The sequence below is a fragment of the Balaenoptera borealis genome, assembly GCF_965194805.1.
Source record: "Balaenoptera borealis genome assembly, chromosome: X".
NCBI classification, from domain to species: Eukaryota; Metazoa; Chordata; class Mammalia; order Artiodactyla; family Balaenopteridae; genus Balaenoptera; species Balaenoptera borealis.
In genome coordinates this window covers 20,752,714-20,772,326 of record NC_138881.1, presented here as the reverse complement: position 1 = coordinate 20,772,326, position 19,613 = coordinate 20,752,714, and the positions used below count along the sequence as shown (strand labels likewise).

The following is a 19,613-nucleotide window of genomic DNA, read 5'->3' as shown; positions in this document are numbered from 1 at the left end:
GTGTAGATACTCCCTTCCCAGACCTTCCGAACTGAAAAGCCTTAATGACACTTAACACTGTGACTTTCCAGCCGAATCATTCGGGAGGCTCGGGGTCCCACGACCGCATAGCCTCATTCCCAGCTCGCATACTAGCAGAGGCGCATGGAGCGGCGCGAGCACGACTTACGGCGCCGGGCTCCGGGTCTCCCTCCTAACCCATGCTCCCGACAGCTCGGCACTGCCTCGTCTCAAAGCCTCCCGGAAGGCCCGGTCATCCCCACTCCTGAGCTCCTTCAGCATCCTGTCAAAGCGATGACTTACCAAAGTGTTGAGATCTTGCCGAGAAAGGTGCGGCTGCCCTAGAGTCACACCAGCCTCACCCCCCGCCATCTTGCCCGGAGAGGAAGGAAGTCGTCCGGGTGGCTGTCTGGCCGTTCGCAAGCACCCTTGTGCAGGGCGGGGCAGCGGAGGCGGGAGGGCCGACTAGGGCCCAGGCCTGGGAAAGGAGGATGGCCGGGGCAGCGGAGGCCTCACTGCTTGGACTTTTCTCCCCATGGAATTGTACAGTGCCTGCCGGCAGGCTGACTAAAAAACACAAGGCCAGTTTCAGGATCTATTCGCAGCAGACCTGTTGCATATTTGTGCAGGCAACGGTGAGGGCAGCCCTAAAAAAGGCCCTTGCTAGGCGGGTGATGCAACAGACGCGCGCGCTGGGGAGGGTGTAGCCATTTCCGTTTCCCGTGGGGAGGGCCGAAAGAATTTCCCGCAACCTGGGATTCTTATCTGGGGTGTGAGGATAGGCACTGGGGATGTCCTTCTTTACCGATTTATATAATTTAATAAGGCGAAATCAGCTCCGGGTCTGGCCGGGGCCCTTGGCCGGAAAGTGGCCGCGCACCGAGCGGGCGGTGTGGAGGGCGCCCTCACGCGGAGGTTTCGCGGCCCAGGGAGGGCAAAAGCAAAGTCTCTAACTTGTTCTCGGAGGGAGGTTTCTAGAGCCAGGGAGGTGGTCCATGGTGGCGCTAATGGAGCTAGCACTGGATAGAAGTTAGGTGTCGTGAGAGCGCCCCAATTTTTTTTTTTTAAGTCGATCCGAATTTCCATCTCTATTTTCTTTACTCTTTCTTGTTTCTAAATATTCAATGTACTTTTTCTGCAGCTAATGAAAAGTGAAGGTCTTCAAATGTCATGTTTGAGAGTACAGATAGTATTCAGTGGAAATTGGGAGTCATCAAATATGTTTTTTTAATCCCAAGAACGTAAAACAATCTGTACATACATATTTTTTGTAAATCTTAAATGTAAGAAAGTATAGTTAAAAATCACCTGCTCTAAAATCAAATGTAAAATTATTCTTTGGGGATTTATTTTTTAAAACAGTGAAAAAAGCAAAGAGTAGTGAATATACTAAAGATATTTATAATCTCTGACTTATTTTAAGATACTTGGAATTTTGTTTCTAGTAAGAGCTATTGCTTTCTTGTTTGACTTCCTGATTTTCAGTAAAATGTGCATATAATAACAAGAAACTATTCTGTATGAAAAAAACAAATCCGAGAAAACCCACTTCTTCACTGGAACGATTACCAATAAATCGGTATTTTAAAATTTAAAGATTTTTGAGACTTTCTTAACCCCTTTTTCGTCGTGTTAAAAAGAATTACAGTAAGTTTCATTTCTCGTCATGCATTTCTACACTTTACAAATTTTCTATCATGTACAGGTCTTCATTTCTAGCCAGAAAAAAATGTAAGGAGAAATGAGTAAGTATTTCAGTTACCTGTGGTCATTGAATACTTAAGCAAGATTAAAATTAATATATGTTTTCTATCAGAGAAAGACAAATACCATATGATATCACATATGCAGAATCTAAAATATGACAAATGAACTTATCTACGAAACAGAATCACAGACAGAGAACAGACTTCTGGTTGCCAAGGGGGAGGGAGAGTCGGGGAGGGATGGATTGGGAGTTTGGGATTAGCAGATGCAAACAATTATATATAGAATGGATAAACAACAAGGTCCTACTGTATAGCGCAGAGAACTATATTCAACATTCTGTGGTAAACCATAATGGAAAGGAATATGAAAAAGAATGTATATATAACTGAATCACTTTGCTGTACAGCAGAAATTAACACATTGTAAATCAACTATACTTCAATAAAATAAACATATTTTGTAAACATATATATGTTTACATTATAAAACATATATATTTATATATATATATGTTTTCTATCACACAAGTTTTGGGTACAACAGTTAACCTAAAATAGGAAGTTACATTTCAATAAATGCATTCATTGGTTAAGTGATGGTAGAAACTGTACAATATATTGTATTTGGGCGGAGGCATTTAGTTCCTAAATTTGAACAAATTTAGCGGGGTTCCATGGTGTAATGGTTAGCACTCTGGACTCTGAACAAATTTAACTTCTAAATTTATAAGTTCCTAAATTTCGAATTTATCTTACATTCTAAATAGTTATACCGTACCAGCCAATTCAGAAAACCCACTGAGGTAATAAAGATGTGGAATTAGTGGTGATGGTTACACAACTGCAAATATACTAAAAAACAGTGAATTGTACTGTTTAAAAGGGTGAATCTTATGGTATGTGAATTATATCTCAATAAAAAATATATAATTTGTTGGTAGCAGTATATAATATGCTTCACTGTCAGAAACTTTTATTGGAAATAGACATGTGACTGAAAATAATGCTATTAATAATAGTATTAACATTGGTTCCAACTTGGGGAATTCCCTGGCGGTCCAGTGGTTAGGATTCGGCGCTTTCACGGCCGGGGCCTGGGTTCAATCCCTGGTGGGGGAACTAAGATCCCACAAGCTGCAAGGCGCGAGAAGAAAAAAAAAAAAAAGTATACAATTCAATGCTTTTAAGTAAATTTACAGAGTTGTGCAACCATCACCACAATCCAGATTTTAAACATTTCCATCACCACAAAGAGATCCCTCATGTCAATCCCGTTTGCAGTCAATCCCCGTATCCATCTCTGGCCCCAGGCAACCACTAGTGGTCTCTATATATATAGATTTTATATAAATGGAATTTTATATAAATGGAATATACATTTTATATAAATGGAATCATACAATATGTGGTCTTTTGTTTCTGGCTTCTCTCACTTAGCATAATGATTTTGAGGTTCATCCATGTTGTAGCATCTATCAGTAGTAGTTCATGCCTTTCTATTGCTGAATATAATTCCATTTTATGGACATACCGCTTTTGTTGATCCATTCACCAGTTGATGGATATTGGGATTGTTTCCACTTTTTGGGTGTTGTGAATAATATTTTTTTTTAATTTATTTATTTATTTATTGGAGGCGTTGGGTTTTCGTTGAGGTGCATGGGCTTCTCATTGCAGTGGCTTCTCTTGTTGCGGAGCGTGGGCTCTAGGTGCACGGGCTTCAGTAGTTGTGGCTCACGGGCTCTAGAGTGCAGGCTCAGTAGTTGTGGTGCATGGGCTTAGTTGCTCTGCGGTATGTGTGATCTTCCTGGACCAGGGCTTGAACCTGTGTCCCCTGCATTGGCGGTAGATTCTTAACCATTGTGCCACCAGGGAAGTCCCCTACTCCCATGTTTTATTCTTAAAGGTTTATGGTTTCAGCTCTTACCTTTTGGGTCTGTGATCTATTTTGTGTATAGTGTGAGCTAAGGGTTTAACTCCATATTTTTGCCTGTTATCCAATTGTACCAGCACTATATATTGAAGACAATCCTTTTCCTATGGAATTGCCTTGGCACCTTTGTCAAAAATAAATTGACCAAGGACTTCCCAGGTGCTCCAGTGGCTAAGCCTCCGTGCTCCCAGTGCAGGGGGCCCGGGTTTGATCCCTGGTTGGGGAACTAGATCCCACATGCCGCAACTAAGAATTCGCACGCCACAACTAGAAAAGAAAAAAAAAAAAAAGATCCCACATGCCATAACGAAGATCCTGCATGCCGCAACTAAGACCCGGTGCAGCCAAATAAATAAATATTTTTTAAAAAGAAATTGACCATAAAAATGTTTATTTCTGGACTCTCTATTCTGTTCCATTGATCTACATGTCTATCCTTATGCCAGTACCACAATGTCTTGATTTCTGTAGTTTTATAGTACATTTTGAATTTGGAATGTGTAAGTCCTTTAACTATGTTCTTTTTCAAAACTGGTTTGGCTCTTCTAGAGCCTTTGTATTTCCATATAAATTTCAGGATCAGCTTGTCAATTTCTGCAATAAAGCCTGCTAGGTTTTTGATAGGGATTTTATTTTTGGGGGGATTATATTCTTTTTATTCCTTTGGATGCTCTCCTCTTCCTAAATACCCCCAAATTCTTAGCATATATTTCTTAGTAATAATAATATAAATAAATATTTACTGTTTACCAGGCATGGTGCTGAGTGGTTTACAGTCCTTATTGCATTTGTTCCTTACAATTACCCTTGGAGGACCCACCACCGATCCACCGACGGATTGCCGATCTGCCCAGCTCTCGCGTGCGCCGTGTCTGGTTCCTCCAGCGTCGCCGCTATGAATAAAGTGGTTCAACAGCTCCGGCTGGAGGCCGGGCTCAACCGCGTGAAGGTTTCCCAGGCAGCTGCAGATTTGAAACAATTCTGTCTGCAGAAGGCTCAACATGACCCCCTGCTCACTGGAGTATCTTCAAGTACAAATCCCCTCAGACCTCAGAAAGTCTGTTCCTTTTTGTAGTAAAATGAATCTTTGCAAGGCTTTTTTTTTTTTTTTTTTTTTTAAACAAGCATGTTTTAACGGGATTTTTTTGTTGTTGTTTTTTTAAATTTTTGGCTGTGCTGGGTCTTCGTTTCTGTGCGAGGGCTTTCTCTAGTTGCGGCAAGCGGGGGCCACTCTTCATCGCGGTGCGCGGGCCTCTCTTGCTGTGGAGCACAGGCTCCAGACGCGCAGGCTCAGTAGTTGTGGCGCACGGGCCCGGTTGCTCCGCGGCATGTGGGATCTTCCCAGACCAGGGCTCGAACCCGTGTCCCCTGCATTGGCAGGCAGACTCTCAACCACTGCGCCACCAGGGAAGCCCTCTTTGCAAGGCTTTTAAACCACTTTTCATAAACCGGTGAATATTCAAAGGAAAGCTAAATTTGAAGCCTGTACAAAAGGCTGTCTCTATAACACGTGCCATACTATACAAACTTCTACTTTTGTCAGTCTACCTCTCTGAATATTCATGAATTTCTGTTTCACAAGGGTAATTATTTTATATACACTGGTGGCAGCATACAATAAAATACTTAGTATAAAAAAAAAGAAAAACAATTACTCTTGGAGGTTGTCCATATCCTTGGAAAGGTGAAATTAATTGACATGTACACACTGCTATATTTAAAATAGATAACCAACAAGGACCTACTATATAGCACATGGAACTCTGCTCAATATTCTGTAATAACTTAAATGGGGAAAGAATTTGAAATAGATACACGTCTATGTATAACTGAATCACTTTACTGTACACCTGAAACTAACACAACATTGTTTATCAACTATACTCCAATATAAAATAAAAAATTTTTTAAAATAAATTGCCCCAAGGCATAAAGCAAAAAAATGGAGGATCAAGGATTTGAACCCACGCAGTCAGACCCAGAACCCACATGTTGAAGCGCCGTGCTGCACAGTCTCCTGCACTGCTCTCTGGTGAAGCTGACCAAAGTGCCACAGGCACATGGTGTTTGCTTGTATAAGGAGAACACTTCTGATAGGGATTGTTTTAAATCTGTAGATAAATTTGAGGAAAATCACCATCTTCACAACCTTGAGACTTCCATTCCCAGAGGGCCATCCTGCCCCACTTACGTTTAGCATTCCAGTGTCCCTCCCAAGTCATGTTCCCAGGACAGCGGAAAGTTCAGCCGTCCTTTCAGCCAGGCCTGGGCCCCGGTTGTTCACATGTACCTCCCCTGCTTCCACTTCAGCTACCCCCGCCCCAAGCTGAAGAGGCCAGAACTGACTTACCTGAAGTCCCTCCGTGCCCTGTATTGACAAAGACATTTTGTCCCAAGACAGCTATGCATAGCTGTTTTTTTTAAGAACTTAGTTTTAGAACCAATAAATAACCTCAGAGCCTAGATTCAATCCCGTCTCTATCCTTAACCACAGTCCCCAAACCCTGAAGCTGTGCTCTAGCAACAGTAGTTACTGGAGGCTTTTCTTCACTTCTTTCATCAAGCAAACACCATATAGCAGCTCTTCATTGCTCCCACTCACCTCAACTCTGGCGTTCACACTTAGGATGTGTGTGTTTGCATGCACATCTACTGAAGTGCAGTATTGATGAATATGCGGCTTGTGTCTTGAGGCTTCTAAAGTATAGTGTTGCTTTTCATTGGTTCATAAAGAACATAAAAATGATTAACTTTAGGGGAGGATGTGTTCTTTTTAACATTTTCATTTCCAAGGGGGTATTGTCTACATTGTGTTTCAAAGTAAATACATTTCATTAAAATGATGGCATTAATTTTATCTTTGACTGATAGTGGGTGTTTAACAACTTACAGTACTTTTCTAGCCAGCTTAGCATACCACACTCTGTTTTACTCTGTCACTGGCTACTCCTTCTCTGTCTCCTTGACAGCTATCTTCTCCCAGATGACTCCCTAACGTTGGAGTGCCCCAGAGCCCAGCCCTTGCTCTACTTACCCTCAGCCCCTTGGTAATCTCCCAAACACCTCATGAATATGTGGCTTGCATGTTGAGGCTTCTGAAACACAGTGTTATTTTTCATTAGCTTGTAAGGAGCACAAAAGTGGTGAATTTCTTTTAAAATTTTATTTTTTAATGTTTTCATTTTCAAGGGGGCATTGTCTAGACCGCATTTCAAGGTAAATATTTTCAGTTAAAATGGACCTAGAGATTGTCATACTGAGTGAAGTAAGTCAGACAGAGAAAGACAAATATCACATGATATCGCTTATATTGTGGAATCTAAAAAAATGGTACAAATGAACTTATTTACAAAACAGAAATAGAGTCACAGATGTAGAAGACAAACTTATGGTTACCAAGGGGAAAGGGGGGGAGGGATAAATTGGGAGACTGGGATTGACACATACACACTGCTATATATAAAATAGATAACCAACAAAAACCTACTGTATAGCACAGGGAACTCTACTCAATACTCTGTAATGACCTATATGGGAAAAGAATCTAAAAAAGAGTAGATATATGTATAATTGATTCACTTTGCTGTACAGCAGAAACTAACACAACATTGTATTTTTTGTTTGTTTGTTTTTTGGCCGTGCCTCGCGGCTTGCGGGGTCTTAGTTCCCCGACCAGGGATCAAACTCCGGCCCTTGGCAGTGAAAGCACAGAGTGCTAACCACCGGACCGCCAGGGAATTCCCTAACACAACATTGTAAATCGACTACACTCCAATAAAAATTAATTTTAAAAAATGGCGACATTCACTGTATCTTTTATTGACGGTGGATGTTCAGCAACTTACAGTACGTGTCTCCCCAGCTTGTAGCGTACCACACTCTAGTCTCCTAGACCAGTTCCTGATGTTCTCTGGGATGGCTCCCTACCCTTGGCACGCCCCAGGTTCTACTCCTTGCACCTTCTCCTTTTTCCCCCATTCCCTTCAAACCTGCTCCTTCTTGAAGTCTTCCAGATCTCAGGAAATGAAAATTCCATCTTTCTTTGCTACCTTTCTTTCCTTTATCCCTACAACCAGGAAATTCTGTTGGTTCTACCTTCAAGAATATTTGCAGACTCTGGCCAGTTCTCACCGTCTCCAATGTGGCCCCCATTCCACTCCATCGTTGGAAAAGTCCGTCTCCTTACCCATCTCCCTGCTTCCACACTTGTCTGCCTAATTCTTTTTTTAACTGCTCATTTTATTTTTTTGTGTGTATTATCTTCCAGTGTTTTTTTCCCCTTTCAGTTCTATTGAGATGTAACTGACATACAGCACTGTATAAGTTTAAGGTGTACAGCATAATGACCTGACTTACATATATTGTGAAACGATCACCACAATAAGTCTAGTTAACATCCACCATCTCATACAGATACAAGGGGAAAAAAAAAAGAAAAAATGCTTTTTTCCTTGTGGTGAGAACTTTTAAGATCCACTCTTTAAGTAACTTTCAAATATACCGTACACCAGTGTTAACTATAGTCATCATGTTGTATATTACATTACGCCTAAATTCTATGTTCTACACAGCAGCCTGAGTGTTAATCATATTACTCCTCTTCTCAAAACCTTCCAAAGGTTCCTAATTTCTCAAAGGCCAAAGACCTTATAATGGCCAACAAGGCTTTACACAGTCTGGTCCCTCATCTCCTTCCAGTCAAGGCTAAAATAACAGAAGAAAAAAAAAAAGGGACTTCCCTGGTGGTCCAGTGGTTAAGACGCCGCCCTTCCACTGCAGGGGGCACGGATTCAATCCCTGGTCAGGGAACTAAGATCCTGCATGCCGCGCAGTGTGGCTAAAAAAAAAAAAAAGGGCTAAAATGACTACCCTATCATCCCAGTTAAAATTGGAACACCTCTCCCCCTTGACACTCATAATCTCTTTATCCTGCTCTATTATTTCCCATATGGTCACATTCTAAGAGAGACCATATAATTTGCTTATTTATTTTGTTTATTGCCTGACTTACGCAGTCTATAAGAAGGCAAGGATTTTTATATGTTTAGGTCACTGATAGATCCGCAGTGCTTAGAAGAGGACTTGGCACATAGTAGGTACTCATAAATATTTATGGCATGAATAAATAAATTAGCATAGTAGATTATAAGTGAACAATTTATTGAATTAAGTAGGAGTAAAAAAAAATGCAAGTGTGAAGATCACTGAATATGTTAATCAGTATAATAACAAAATACAGTGGAAAGAGCATGGGGTGAGAGGCAACACAGGAGGGGAGAAACCCTGTCTGCCAAGGTCTATACATGCCAGTCTTCCTGATTTTTGCTTCTTTTCCCTCTGTCCTTCGGGTCCTACTGTAACCCTACTAAATTTTCAGCGGTTCTCTAAATAAAGGTGCCTCGCTGCCTCTTCCAGGATTGGAAGGCACTGCCCTGTGAGTATCCTTTACTCTTTCTTTTTCCCTTTCCTCCTTCCCTTTGGACTGAACTTAGCAATCACTGCCTCCAAGTAACCTTGCTTGACACGCCGAAGCCCAGATTACATCCCCCCGTTTGTGCTAGCTCACACAGCACCCCATGTTGTCTAAATCTTTCACAATGTGTTAGGGACTCTGAAACCAAAGCTGAGTGTTTTTGAATCCTTGTTGGCTGGCCACAGGTGCAAAGCAGTTACTCTAACAACTGCAGGCAGAGAATTGTTTGCTAGGGCTTTAAGGATGGAAGTGAAATATGAGGAAGCATTTGGTTCCTGGAAGAATTACAGTGTTGAGTCCCCTTGACCATAAAGATATGTTATCACTTCATTTTCCTTGAGGTAGCTCCCCACATTGGTGAAATAACACAAATGAAAATATTTCAGACACACCTGTTTCATGGGGGGAGTGCCCTGCGAAGGGCCTTTGCTTGTTTGTTTTTGTGTCCACATCCCTTTTGGATGTTTAGGAATTTCGTATTCTCCTAGCTGGGCCCAGGGGATGGGTCTGGGGGCTCATGAGATTGGGGAAGAGAGAAGATGGGAGAAACAATTGATATTTTTGGGCTTCCCTGGTGGCGCAGTGGTTGAGACTCTGCCTGCTAATGCAGGGGACACGGGTTTGAGCCCTGGTCTGGGAACATCCCACATGCCGCGGAGCAACTAGGCCCGTGGGCCACAACTACTGAGCCTGCGCGTCTGGAGCCTGTGCTCTGCAACAAGAGAGGCCACGATAGTGAGAGGCCCACGCACCGCGATAAAGAGTGGCCCCCACTTGCCGCAACTAGAGGAAGCCCTCGCACAGAAACGAAGACCCAACACAGCCAAATAAATAATAATTAAAGATGCTAATAATTTTTTTTTAAAAATTGGTATTTTTAAGAATGGGTTCCTACCAAATAGTACAGATCTCAGAGATGACCAGAAAGAACATCCCTGTGTAAGGATCTCTAGAAGCCATGACCTGTTTAAAGAGATTGCAGTTTCCTTGTGATGGCTTTAGGTTTTTGCTTTGCTAGGGAAGTTGAGGGAGAATTAAGTTTGAGTCACGAAGTGCAAAGAGAGAGTTGGAGAAATATGGAGAGGTGGTGAAAGACCAGAAGGCCAGAGGTAATAATAGGAGAGAAGCTAAGAAGAGCCATTCCAAGTGACAGGTGACCAACGATGCCCAAGATGTGTAAACATTAACCAGGATTCCTCCAACATTCATGAAGACACCGATTTCCTATTAGTCATGCAACATAATATTCTGTTTGGCTGTTAAAACAACAAACTTTCAAGGCTGGAAAAGTTTGGGATCAAACAGGGGATCCTGATTGCATTTTGAAGGTTCCATCTGGGATAGGGACCCGGAAATAAGGCCTAGGACAACAGCCACCATCCTGTTGGAATGCGTCAGTGTACAAGTCTTGGTGTGGACCCGCAGAAGTTTGTACTGATTTGGGGGATACCGGTGTACCCTGAGGGGCTTAGAAAAACCCGCTGAAGAGCTACAGAGTTCTTGGCAAAAGTTTTCAAGAGGAAAGAAAATGCATATGCAGCTTTATTAGAGTTTGCTGAGGGTGTAACTCTTTGAATCCCTGAGACTGGGGTGGAGGCTAGTTACGTGAAAAGTGATTACCAAGATAATTACCATAGACTCTGGATTTCTGAAGAGCCTCAACTTCTTTTTTAAAAAAAGAGGGGAGAGGGTATACAGTATCCTAAATCCTCAGAACCCCTGGCTATGAACTTCCTTCTAACTCCACTACCACTCCCAGCCCCAAGCCTCTAGCATGCCTCCGGACATCTCTGGACTGCTAGATACCGGGTTTGAGGACTGTACTCTCAAATACTTAAGCTAGACGTCTGGGAAAAGACAGCTTCCAGTTGCACCATGGGGCTTTTTCAGTGTGAAAGGATGCCCTCAAGGCATTTAGGAGCTCCCATTACTCTCCAGTAATTGGTGGGAAAAGTAATTGAAGACAGGAATTACCTGGAGGAGTTAGTTTATTTAAATGATGTGGTTTTATTTTGCTTGGTCTTGGAGAAGCAGAATGCTTCTTATTATACTAGACCCTTCTATAAAACACTCATTTTTTAAAATTTATTTTTTATGTTTCTTTTAAAAAAATTTTTGTTAAAAACGCTCATTAGGGGCTTCCCTGGTGGCGCAGTGGTTGAGAATCCGCCTGCCAATGCAGGGGACACGGGTTCGAGCCCTGGTCCGGGAAGATCCCACATGCCGCGGAGCAACTAAGCCCGTGCGCCACAACTACTGAGCCTGCGCTCTAGAGCCCGCGAGCCACAACTACTGGAGCCTGTGCTCCACAACAAGAGAAGCCACAGCAATGAGAAGCCCGCGCACTGCAACAAAGAGTAGCCCCCACTCGCCGCAACTAGAGAAAGCCCGCGCACAGCAATGAAGACCCAACGCAGCCAAAAATAAATTTATTTTTTAAAAAGTTATTTATGGCTTACAGTTTTTTAAAGCTTGTTTTATAGTTTAAATCAGAAAAGGGACACGTATTTCCCTATTTTCAAAAGATTAAAGTGATTCACTATTTTTTCCCACGGAGTAGTCTACTTCAGCAAAACGGTACACAGTGTGCTATTTTGGCCTCTTGGGAAACATGACATATTCAAGTTTGCTAGAAAGAGATTAATGATCACTTTTAGCCATACATCTCCCAATATCTTCGGGATACTGGTCTAGAGAGAAAATGGTGGCAGGGGGTGGGGGTAGGAGAAATCTCTCAGTTTAGGATCAGAAATGGGCAATGGATGACTTAATTTAAGGTTAGTTGTAGAACCAGTGGCCTCCAACTGTGTTTTTCTGTCATCTACACTTTTCCCACAAAGAGATTTCACAACAATAAATTTACAAAACAGTCCTGTAATGTAGTTTTAAATTCTTAAATCAAGAAAAGGTGGTATGCAAAAAGCATTAGCTACAACTCTAGAAACGATTTGTCAAAAGCGAACAACAACCCCCAAAATCACTGCCCTCTGAATGTTCGTTCTTGCCATGTTATTTTGACGCAAATAGAAACAGAACAGCGTTTTTAGATCCGGCATTTCTGTGCGGTGCAGACATGCCGTTTTCTATGAATTTTCTCACCTCTGGGAAATGTATTTCTGAAACGTGTAACTGTTGTGCAACTAGCCAAGTGGAACTATGACGCAACGATCCCCTGCAAGTTGCCTTTAAAACAATGATGTCATTTGGCGCAGATGTAGTCACGTTTATAACACAGGTACATACCGCAAAGCTCCCTCCACGTCGTCCCTGATTCCCCCACCCCCACCGTGTGCAAGATGCAAAAAGACATTTCTCGGGTTTCCTAACCCTCAACTTGTCGAGGGTGGGCGCACCCCACTGGCTCGAGCCCACCGCTCGTGCAAACGAAGTGGGACCGCGGCGAAGGGACCAGCATTGCCGAGAGTTCCCAGCCCCGACGGCGAAGCCGCGGGGGAAGCGGCGTCGGGCCGGGCCCGCGGCGGCAGCGTCGGGCCGCCTTCTTCCCTCGGTGAGGCCCGCTGGCGTGGCCTGCAGAACGTGGGGCCCCGCGGGCGTGGGACAGCCCTGCCCCCACCCCGCTCCCACACCCGCTCCCGCTCCCGCGGCGCCGGAAGTGACGCGCGCTGGCTGAAAGATGGCGGCATTGGCGCTCGACCAGGGGGAAGGTAAACACCCTCCGGGCCGCTCCCCGCGCGCGGGCCCCCTCGAGGCGCCGGTGGGGGCCGAGGGCGCCTCCCAGGCCTCCGTTCCAACTCTCGGCTTCCCACCCCACGACCTCCCTACCCGCGTGGCAGGCTTCCGCTTTGCGACGACGGCGGACGGAGCCCCATGCCGGCGGGCCCCGCCTCCCTGGGCGGGCCCCGGGCGGCTCCCGTGGCCCGCAGGGGGCGCGCGGCCCGGAGCGGCCCCTGGCTCGTGGCCCCGCACGCTCCGCCCCTTGCCCGCCCCTTTCCCGCCTTCCTCCACCCCCGGCGTGGGTGATCCTGAGGCTCGGCGCGCTTCGGGGCAGAAGCCCAGAGACGCCGTCGTCGACGTCGCCGTTGCCGGCGCCTCTGCTGCTGCCCGCGACCCCCCAGCCCCTCTCTCCGCCCGAGGCCCCGAGTCGGCCCTACCGCCGACCCCCGCCGGGCGCTGCGAGGCCCCGGGCGTTGGCAAGGCCGGGCCCGGCCCCGACGCCGCTCCGCCTCGCGCAGATCCCGACTATCTCGAATCGCGTCTCAGCGCTGTCTTCTTTCCCAGGACTGGTTTCGTGGGGGCCGCAGGCGCGCAGAGTCGCCCCCCGCCGGAGCGCCCCGGCCCGGCCCCGGAGCGGCCCCTTGTAGACGTTCGAGGAGCCTGCTGAGTGCCGTCCCGGCGCCCGACCGCCCACCGTCCGGCCCGCTGGCCCGCTTCTTCCTGATGCAGACTGCCGTCCACTAGAGGCTGGACGGACCCCCGAGGTGCGTAGCCGCCCCTGGCCCTCCGGCCTGCGGGAGCCCGGGCTTCGTCCGCGGCCCCGCGCTAGGCACGGATTCGGTAGCCCTTTCTGCACCGACCCGAGTCACACATTTGGTTGACGCCGGGATCTAATTTGTCTTTGAGTTTACTTAAATTGTTTGAAATATAATTTTTTCAGGAGAAAAAAAAAAAAAGGAAGAAGCATAATTCAGCCATTTTTTTGCAGCACACAGCTGCAGGTACCATGATTATTTTCTCCCTAACCCGTTTCTTCCCTTTAAAAATTCTGTGTGCGCCTGAAATAGAACTATGCGAAATGCAAGGCATAAAACGCGGAATCAGAAGGTCTGGGTTCGACTGGGTGACTCCGAGAAAATCGCTTACCGAACCTCGGTTTCTTATCTATGAAATCTAGTCAGTTATAGCCACATCACAGGGTAGTGAGAACTGTATGAGGTCATATATGTGAAAATAATCTGTAGCTGTAAAGTGTTGTAAAAATGCAAGGCAATTTTTAAAGTAACCTTTGCCAGAGTGGTGAATGTTGTAGTGGCTAACTGTTGCTGCCTCTTTATTTCTATATTATAAGTATAAGGAATAAGTGCGGGATAGCGAAGCAGTGCTGTGAATCGACTAGATATATAATAGTCACGTTGCTTGGCCTTCTTCCTACGAAATGCTAACTGCTTATTTAAATAACGGTATTCTTTAATTCAAATTTAACGTTACTGTAGTGCTTTGCTTTTCATTTTTCTAGGCCGCTTATGCCCTTTTTCTTACTCGGAATATTAAGCACCTTGCATTTGTTTAGTCTTTCCTATTTTTTGAATTTACATTTTCTTTTGGTAATCTGATTAAATTGTAATTTAGAAAATGCTTTTAAGGTATATACCCTAATTTTAATGCCTGTTTTTCATATCTAGGAAACAAGATGCCTGAATATCTCTACTAATATGAAAATTGTTTTTGGAGAGCTTGTAAATGCAGTCAGATTTCTGTACTTAATAGATCTAGAAATGTATAGAAAATTTCAATTTCGGGACACTTAATGTAATATTTATGTAATTTAATTCTCTTTTTTAATCATCACAACACTTAGTAGGTGCTTAGAACCGGTTTTTCAGTGGTAAAGGATGTTAATTTGCACTTTTTATTGCCGATTAACTTGGGGGGGATACTAGGATATATAAGCCATAAATATTTGTGGTTTGAAAATCGGACTTATTTGTCAGAATTTATGATACATATGTGTAACAGATCAGTATGAAATCATTTTTATTTGGCACATCAAAAATGTATGGCTTTTTAAAATGGTCCACAAAAAGTGAAAGAGAAGCTTTTTTTTTTTTTTTTAGTATATTGTTATTTTTAGCTAACAAATGGTTTTCTGAGTTTTTTTCTGAAATGTTTTATTAAATTTATAATCCAATACCAGTTGTCTTTCCGAATATGGTTTTTTTTTAAAGCAGAATAATATAAGGCGGGCAGGATTAAATGAGCAAAGAAGAGCCTATTTTAATGTGCTAGCTTTTATACATTGGACTTATCGCTTGTCCTGAAGATAAAATTTTGGCAAATCAGTGCTTCATTGGGAATTTCAAGGTTTGGCCTTCTCTCTGCCTTGATTTGGGTTACCTGGGGCTAAAACCTTGGAACCAGGGCTGGCGTGGCTTCATGGGTGTCCAGAAGGACCCCAAACTTGGTTTAATAATCTGCGTGTAAAACTGGCATTGTACAATATAAAGGTGAATAGTAAAATTCGTGGTAATAATGTAAATTTTTTATTTTTCTTTACTTAGAATGCATTAAACAGCAAATAAAAAAACACCATGACATGTCGAGAGAGACCTCAGAAGAAAGGAGAAAGCTTTGTACTTTACTACCTTTAACGACACTTTTTTCCTGCTTTTGAGCGAGGGCCCCCACATTTTCATTTTGCCCTGGGCCCCAAAAATGATGTAGCTGGCCTGTTCTGAAACTTGCCCTTTCCTATTTTAAACGTTTTCAGAGTGAATAACATTAACTGTGAAGAGAATGAATCTGTAGCTTATGAAGGGTCGGATTAGTTTATTAGCATATATTTCCTCTGAATTGGTAGCTGGTGGGCTTTTTTATTGAAGAGAAATGAAAGGCAGTTATTGGTGAAGCATTGTAGGATAGTGGTTAAACTCGAAGGCTCTGAAGTCAGGCTGACCCCAGCTTATGAAGAATCATAGCCTTGGGCAAGTTACTTAACGTCTGTGAGCTTTGATTTTTTTTCATCTCTAAATCAGGGATGGTTACAGAACATGGAGGGTTGCGAGGATTAAATTTATTTATTCATCCCACAAATATTTATTAAGCACTTATTATGTGCCAAGCACCGTTCCTAGAAAGGTTCTGGGGATACAACAGTCAATGAAACAAAACAGAACAAAAAAAAAGAAAACAAGAAAAAAGTAAACTAAATAAGGAAAATAGCCTGTATCTCCATTTAATATTACTATGGAGAAAAATAAAGCAGAAAAGGAACAGGAGGATTTTATGCTGGGTGGGGTGGGTGGGTGGTTTTCGATTTTAAAGAGGGGGTTTGGGGAAGGCCTCACTGAGATAAGACACGGGAGTACAGACCTGAAGGGAGCCATGTATATTGGGATTAGTGATCCAGGCAGAGGGAATGGCAAGTTCAGAGGTCTTAAGGCGGGTGTGTGGCTGTTTTTCAAGAAACAGCAAAGAGGCCAGTGTATCTGGGACAGGGTGAACAAGGGGGAGGAATTAGGAGAGGAACTCTCACAGTTCATTTTTGCCATGGGTATATGTTGTGCTGCTGCTGGTCTGAAAGCGGAAGGCCTTTTCAGAATTAGAAATTTTAACTTTGGAATAAAGAAACTAGAAAAGGCAAGATATTTCCTCAGACTTTTTGTTTTTAATATAAGACCTTTAAAACTCATCTGGCTGAATCATTGAAGCAGATAAAAACAGATAGAAGATTTATTCTTTGTCTCTGATAAGATCATTGAATTTAGTTAATGATTCTGCATCATTTTAAGATTTTCAGGAAATCTGTATCATAACATCAGGACCTTCCAAAAGGTTCAGTTTAGTTGTTTATTTCTTATGTAAAACTAAGGTGTTAACATTATAGTATTGATGATTTCATGTTAGGAAGTAACTTAGTAGAAGATTTGGGGTTTTATTCCCCAATAGAGGCTTTTCCTAGAATTCTCACTGGATCCAATCTCTAAAGGCTAGGGAAGCTGTTTTCCATGACATCACTCTTGGACTACTTTTACTTGTAGTGAGGAATAAGCAGAGGAGCATTAAATTAAAATCTTCTGATGAAAAAATAGCATTGAAACAGGAGTGGCTTTTTCTTATAAGGTTTCTTTTATTATAGGATGACTAAATGCTAAACATACCTGAAAAGTGAAGTAATTTAGATATTAGGTGCCAACCGGGAGGCTGGAGGACCCAGAGCCTTTCTAAAAGCTTAGTTAATGGTCATTTGCAGTTTGGTACTGAGTTATAAAAACATTTTGATGGACAAGAAAGAATTTCCAGTACTAAACAAATTAGTTAACTTATGCAGCCTTTCCTCTAGTATTAGACTTAGTTGTTTCTCAATTTGAGTAGTATATCTCAGGGTAAAATGACTGCTAATAGAGCTAATAAAGTTAGTCTGTTTTTGGAATTTCTTTCCTTTTAGATTGAGAAGTTGGTTGCTTTGAGATTGTTGAATAAAAGATTTTTACTTTACAGGTTACAGAAATTGTGAGAAATTTTACGATTCAGGAATTAATTCTATTTTTATCCGTAGTAAGCTTTGCATTTTCTTTTTAGTGTGCAAGTATGGCATTTTCTGCATAGGCATCAACGTTGGTAGGCTAACAGTTTGAGGATGAAGGTAGTATGAAATAATTCAAAGTTTTCATTGGAGATACGTATATCAACCTCTGAGAATCTAGCTTTGTACTGAATAAATTAGGGTTTAGTATGAATTTTCAAGCAGCTGTAGGAGGAATGTGAAAGCATTAAGTTATTGCTTATGGCATAAACATGGAGGTTAGTTAATTTTGAAATATCTTCTACTTAATTGCCCAGAATTTTGCCCTCCAATCAGAATGACAGCCTTCTAACTGAAAAGGAAGCATTTAATTTCTTTGCCTTTAATTTCCTGTCCGATTTCACCCCCACCAGACTTCTTTCTTTACTGGTCACTAGAGAGTTTGAACTGTTAGAAATTTCTGTGATACAAATAGCAGTAATGGTCTTCCAGGGCAGAGGTAGGAAGAGGTTGCTTTGTGTATGTGTGTGTTGTTATTTATCTCTTGTACAGTCAGTGGTACTTAAACTTTTTGGTCTCAGAACATCATTATACTCTTAAAAATTACTGGGATCTCAAAGAGCTTTTGTTTATGTGGGTTGTGTCTATTTATATTGACCATATTAGAAATTAAAATTGGAAAGTTCAAAAAAAATACTTGTAATTCATTCTAAAAACCCATTACATGTTAATAATTAAAATTGGGAAGTTTAAAAAAATACTTGTAATTCATTCTGAAAAAACCCCATTACCTGTTAATCTAAATAACATTTTTTAATGAAAAATAACTATTTTCCAAAACAACAAAAAACTTGGTGAGAAGAATGGCATCGTTTTACATTTTTGCAAATCTCTTTAATGTCTGGCTTAATAAAAGACAATAGGCTTCTTATTGGCTTCTGCATTCATATCACATGTAGTATCTGGAAAACACTGAGAGAAAGAAAGTAAAAAAGAAAAATCGCTTTTAAAATTATTATTATGAAAATTGTTTTGATCTCGCGAAGTTCTCTTAGGGGACTAAGGCCCCAGTTATACCTGGACCACACTTTGAGAAATGCTATACCAGTCATTCTCATGCGCAGAAAATGTGAGGCTTTCTTTTTTCTTTAGTCAGTGCCAAGTTTATGGAACAGGACAAACTCCAGTATTTTCTTTCCTCGTAGTATCAGTATGCCTTATCATTTAGTTTAAGTTGGTTCCTCTTTTGAAAAACCTTACCGTTTGAAATTCTGAAGGCCAAGTGTAGAATACAGAAGTGTAGAAGGCCAAGGGTATACAGGTTTATAAACCATGATTTCTCTTAACCTGATGATGTGTTTTGAAAAGTTAGGATAATAATTTTTGTACATTGAGCATTTTGTATGTCAGTAAGTATCTTTTCTCAAAGCCCCTTAGCAGATTATTTTTCTCCAGCCCTCATCGATTTATAGTTATTTTTGTCTACTTTTACAGTGATTAGTTCTTATAATTATTAATTTATTCCTTAAGTTCCTATAATTCTCTATCTTACACTTAAGATTTTGTATATTTTTCTTTTTGTATTCTTCTTACACGTACCTTTTTCTTGTTATTTATTTTATTTGCTTACATGTGTGTTTTTGTGTTATTTTTGTTTTATTTTAATCTAAGCCTCACTTTTTTTTCTTTTCTTTATAGCTTCCAGGGTATGGATTGTGAACAAGTTGGCTTTGTTTCACATGTTCATTTGTAAGTTTGGTTTTTTGACACCTTAAACATTTATGTTATAGATCTGTGCTGTCCGATAGACTATAATGCAAGCCACAATATGTAATTTAAATTTTTCTCATAGCAGCAGCTTTAAAAAGTAAAAAACAGATGAGATTAATTTTAATGTTTTATTTAACTCAGTATATCCAAAATATTACTTCAGCATGTAATCAGTATTAAAAATTTGTATAATGAGATATTTTACTTTTTTTTTTTTTAAGTCTTCAAAATCTGGTGTTCATTTTACACTTAAAGCACATCTCAATTTGGTCTAACCATATTTCAAGTGTTCAAAAGCCCCATGGGTAGTGGCTTTCATATTGAACAGCACAGATACAAAGAGTAGTTACTCTTGTTAGGGCAGAAAAGCCTAAGGAGCCCAGAAAAGCTAGAAAATTATACTTGTGTGAAGAGAAAAAATGGAAAACAATGCCATTGCAAATGAGGTCCAGTGTTTTGACTACCAGTACATCTCCTGATCTCTTATAAACTTGCATTGTGATAAACCTTAGGGAGGTATGGCGTCTG

General features: G+C 41.8%; 2 protein-coding genes and 1 pseudogene across 7 annotated transcripts in view; 2 read left to right on the top strand and 1 right to left on the bottom strand.

The window, feature by feature from the left end:
- Window positions 1–12,913, bottom strand: part of EIF2S3 (eukaryotic translation initiation factor 2 subunit gamma) — a gene marked incomplete at its 3' end in the record, with an annotated part of 28,648 nt that extends 15,735 nt beyond the window's left edge. The window contains exons 1-2 of one of the 3 annotated variants that reach the window (XM_082375768.1): window positions 12,899–12,913; window positions 304–567 (exon numbers count right to left, since the gene is read on the bottom strand). In XM_082375768.1, coding sequence (XP_082231894.1) covers window positions 304–372 — 69 coding nt within the window. In that variant the 5' untranslated portion in view covers window positions 373–567; window positions 12,899–12,913. Of the gene's footprint in view, window positions 1–303; window positions 672–12,898 lie in introns of those variants that run through there. The other 2 variants (XM_082375767.1, XM_082375769.1) reach the window with 2 other exon arrangements.
- LOC309620981 (guanine nucleotide-binding protein G(I)/G(S)/G(O) subunit gamma-5 pseudogene) lies at window positions 1,667–5,293 on the top strand (annotated as a pseudogene). Its single transcript has 2 exons — window positions 1,667–1,731; window positions 4,396–5,293. The product of its transcript is annotated as a guanine nucleotide-binding protein G(I)/G(S)/G(O) subunit gamma-5 pseudogene (transcript).
- KLHL15 (kelch like family member 15) overlaps window positions 6,774–19,613 on the top strand; it is a 38,757-nt gene continuing 25,917 nt past the window's right edge. Inside the window, exons 1-3 of one of the 3 annotated variants that reach the window (XM_082375709.1) lie at window positions 6,774–12,780; window positions 13,355–13,554; window positions 19,014–19,064. The gene's annotated coding sequence lies outside the window, so the exon portion shown is untranslated. Of the gene's footprint in view, window positions 12,781–13,019; window positions 13,555–19,013; window positions 19,065–19,613 lie in introns of those variants that run through there. The other 2 variants (XM_082375707.1, XM_082375708.1) reach the window with 2 other exon arrangements.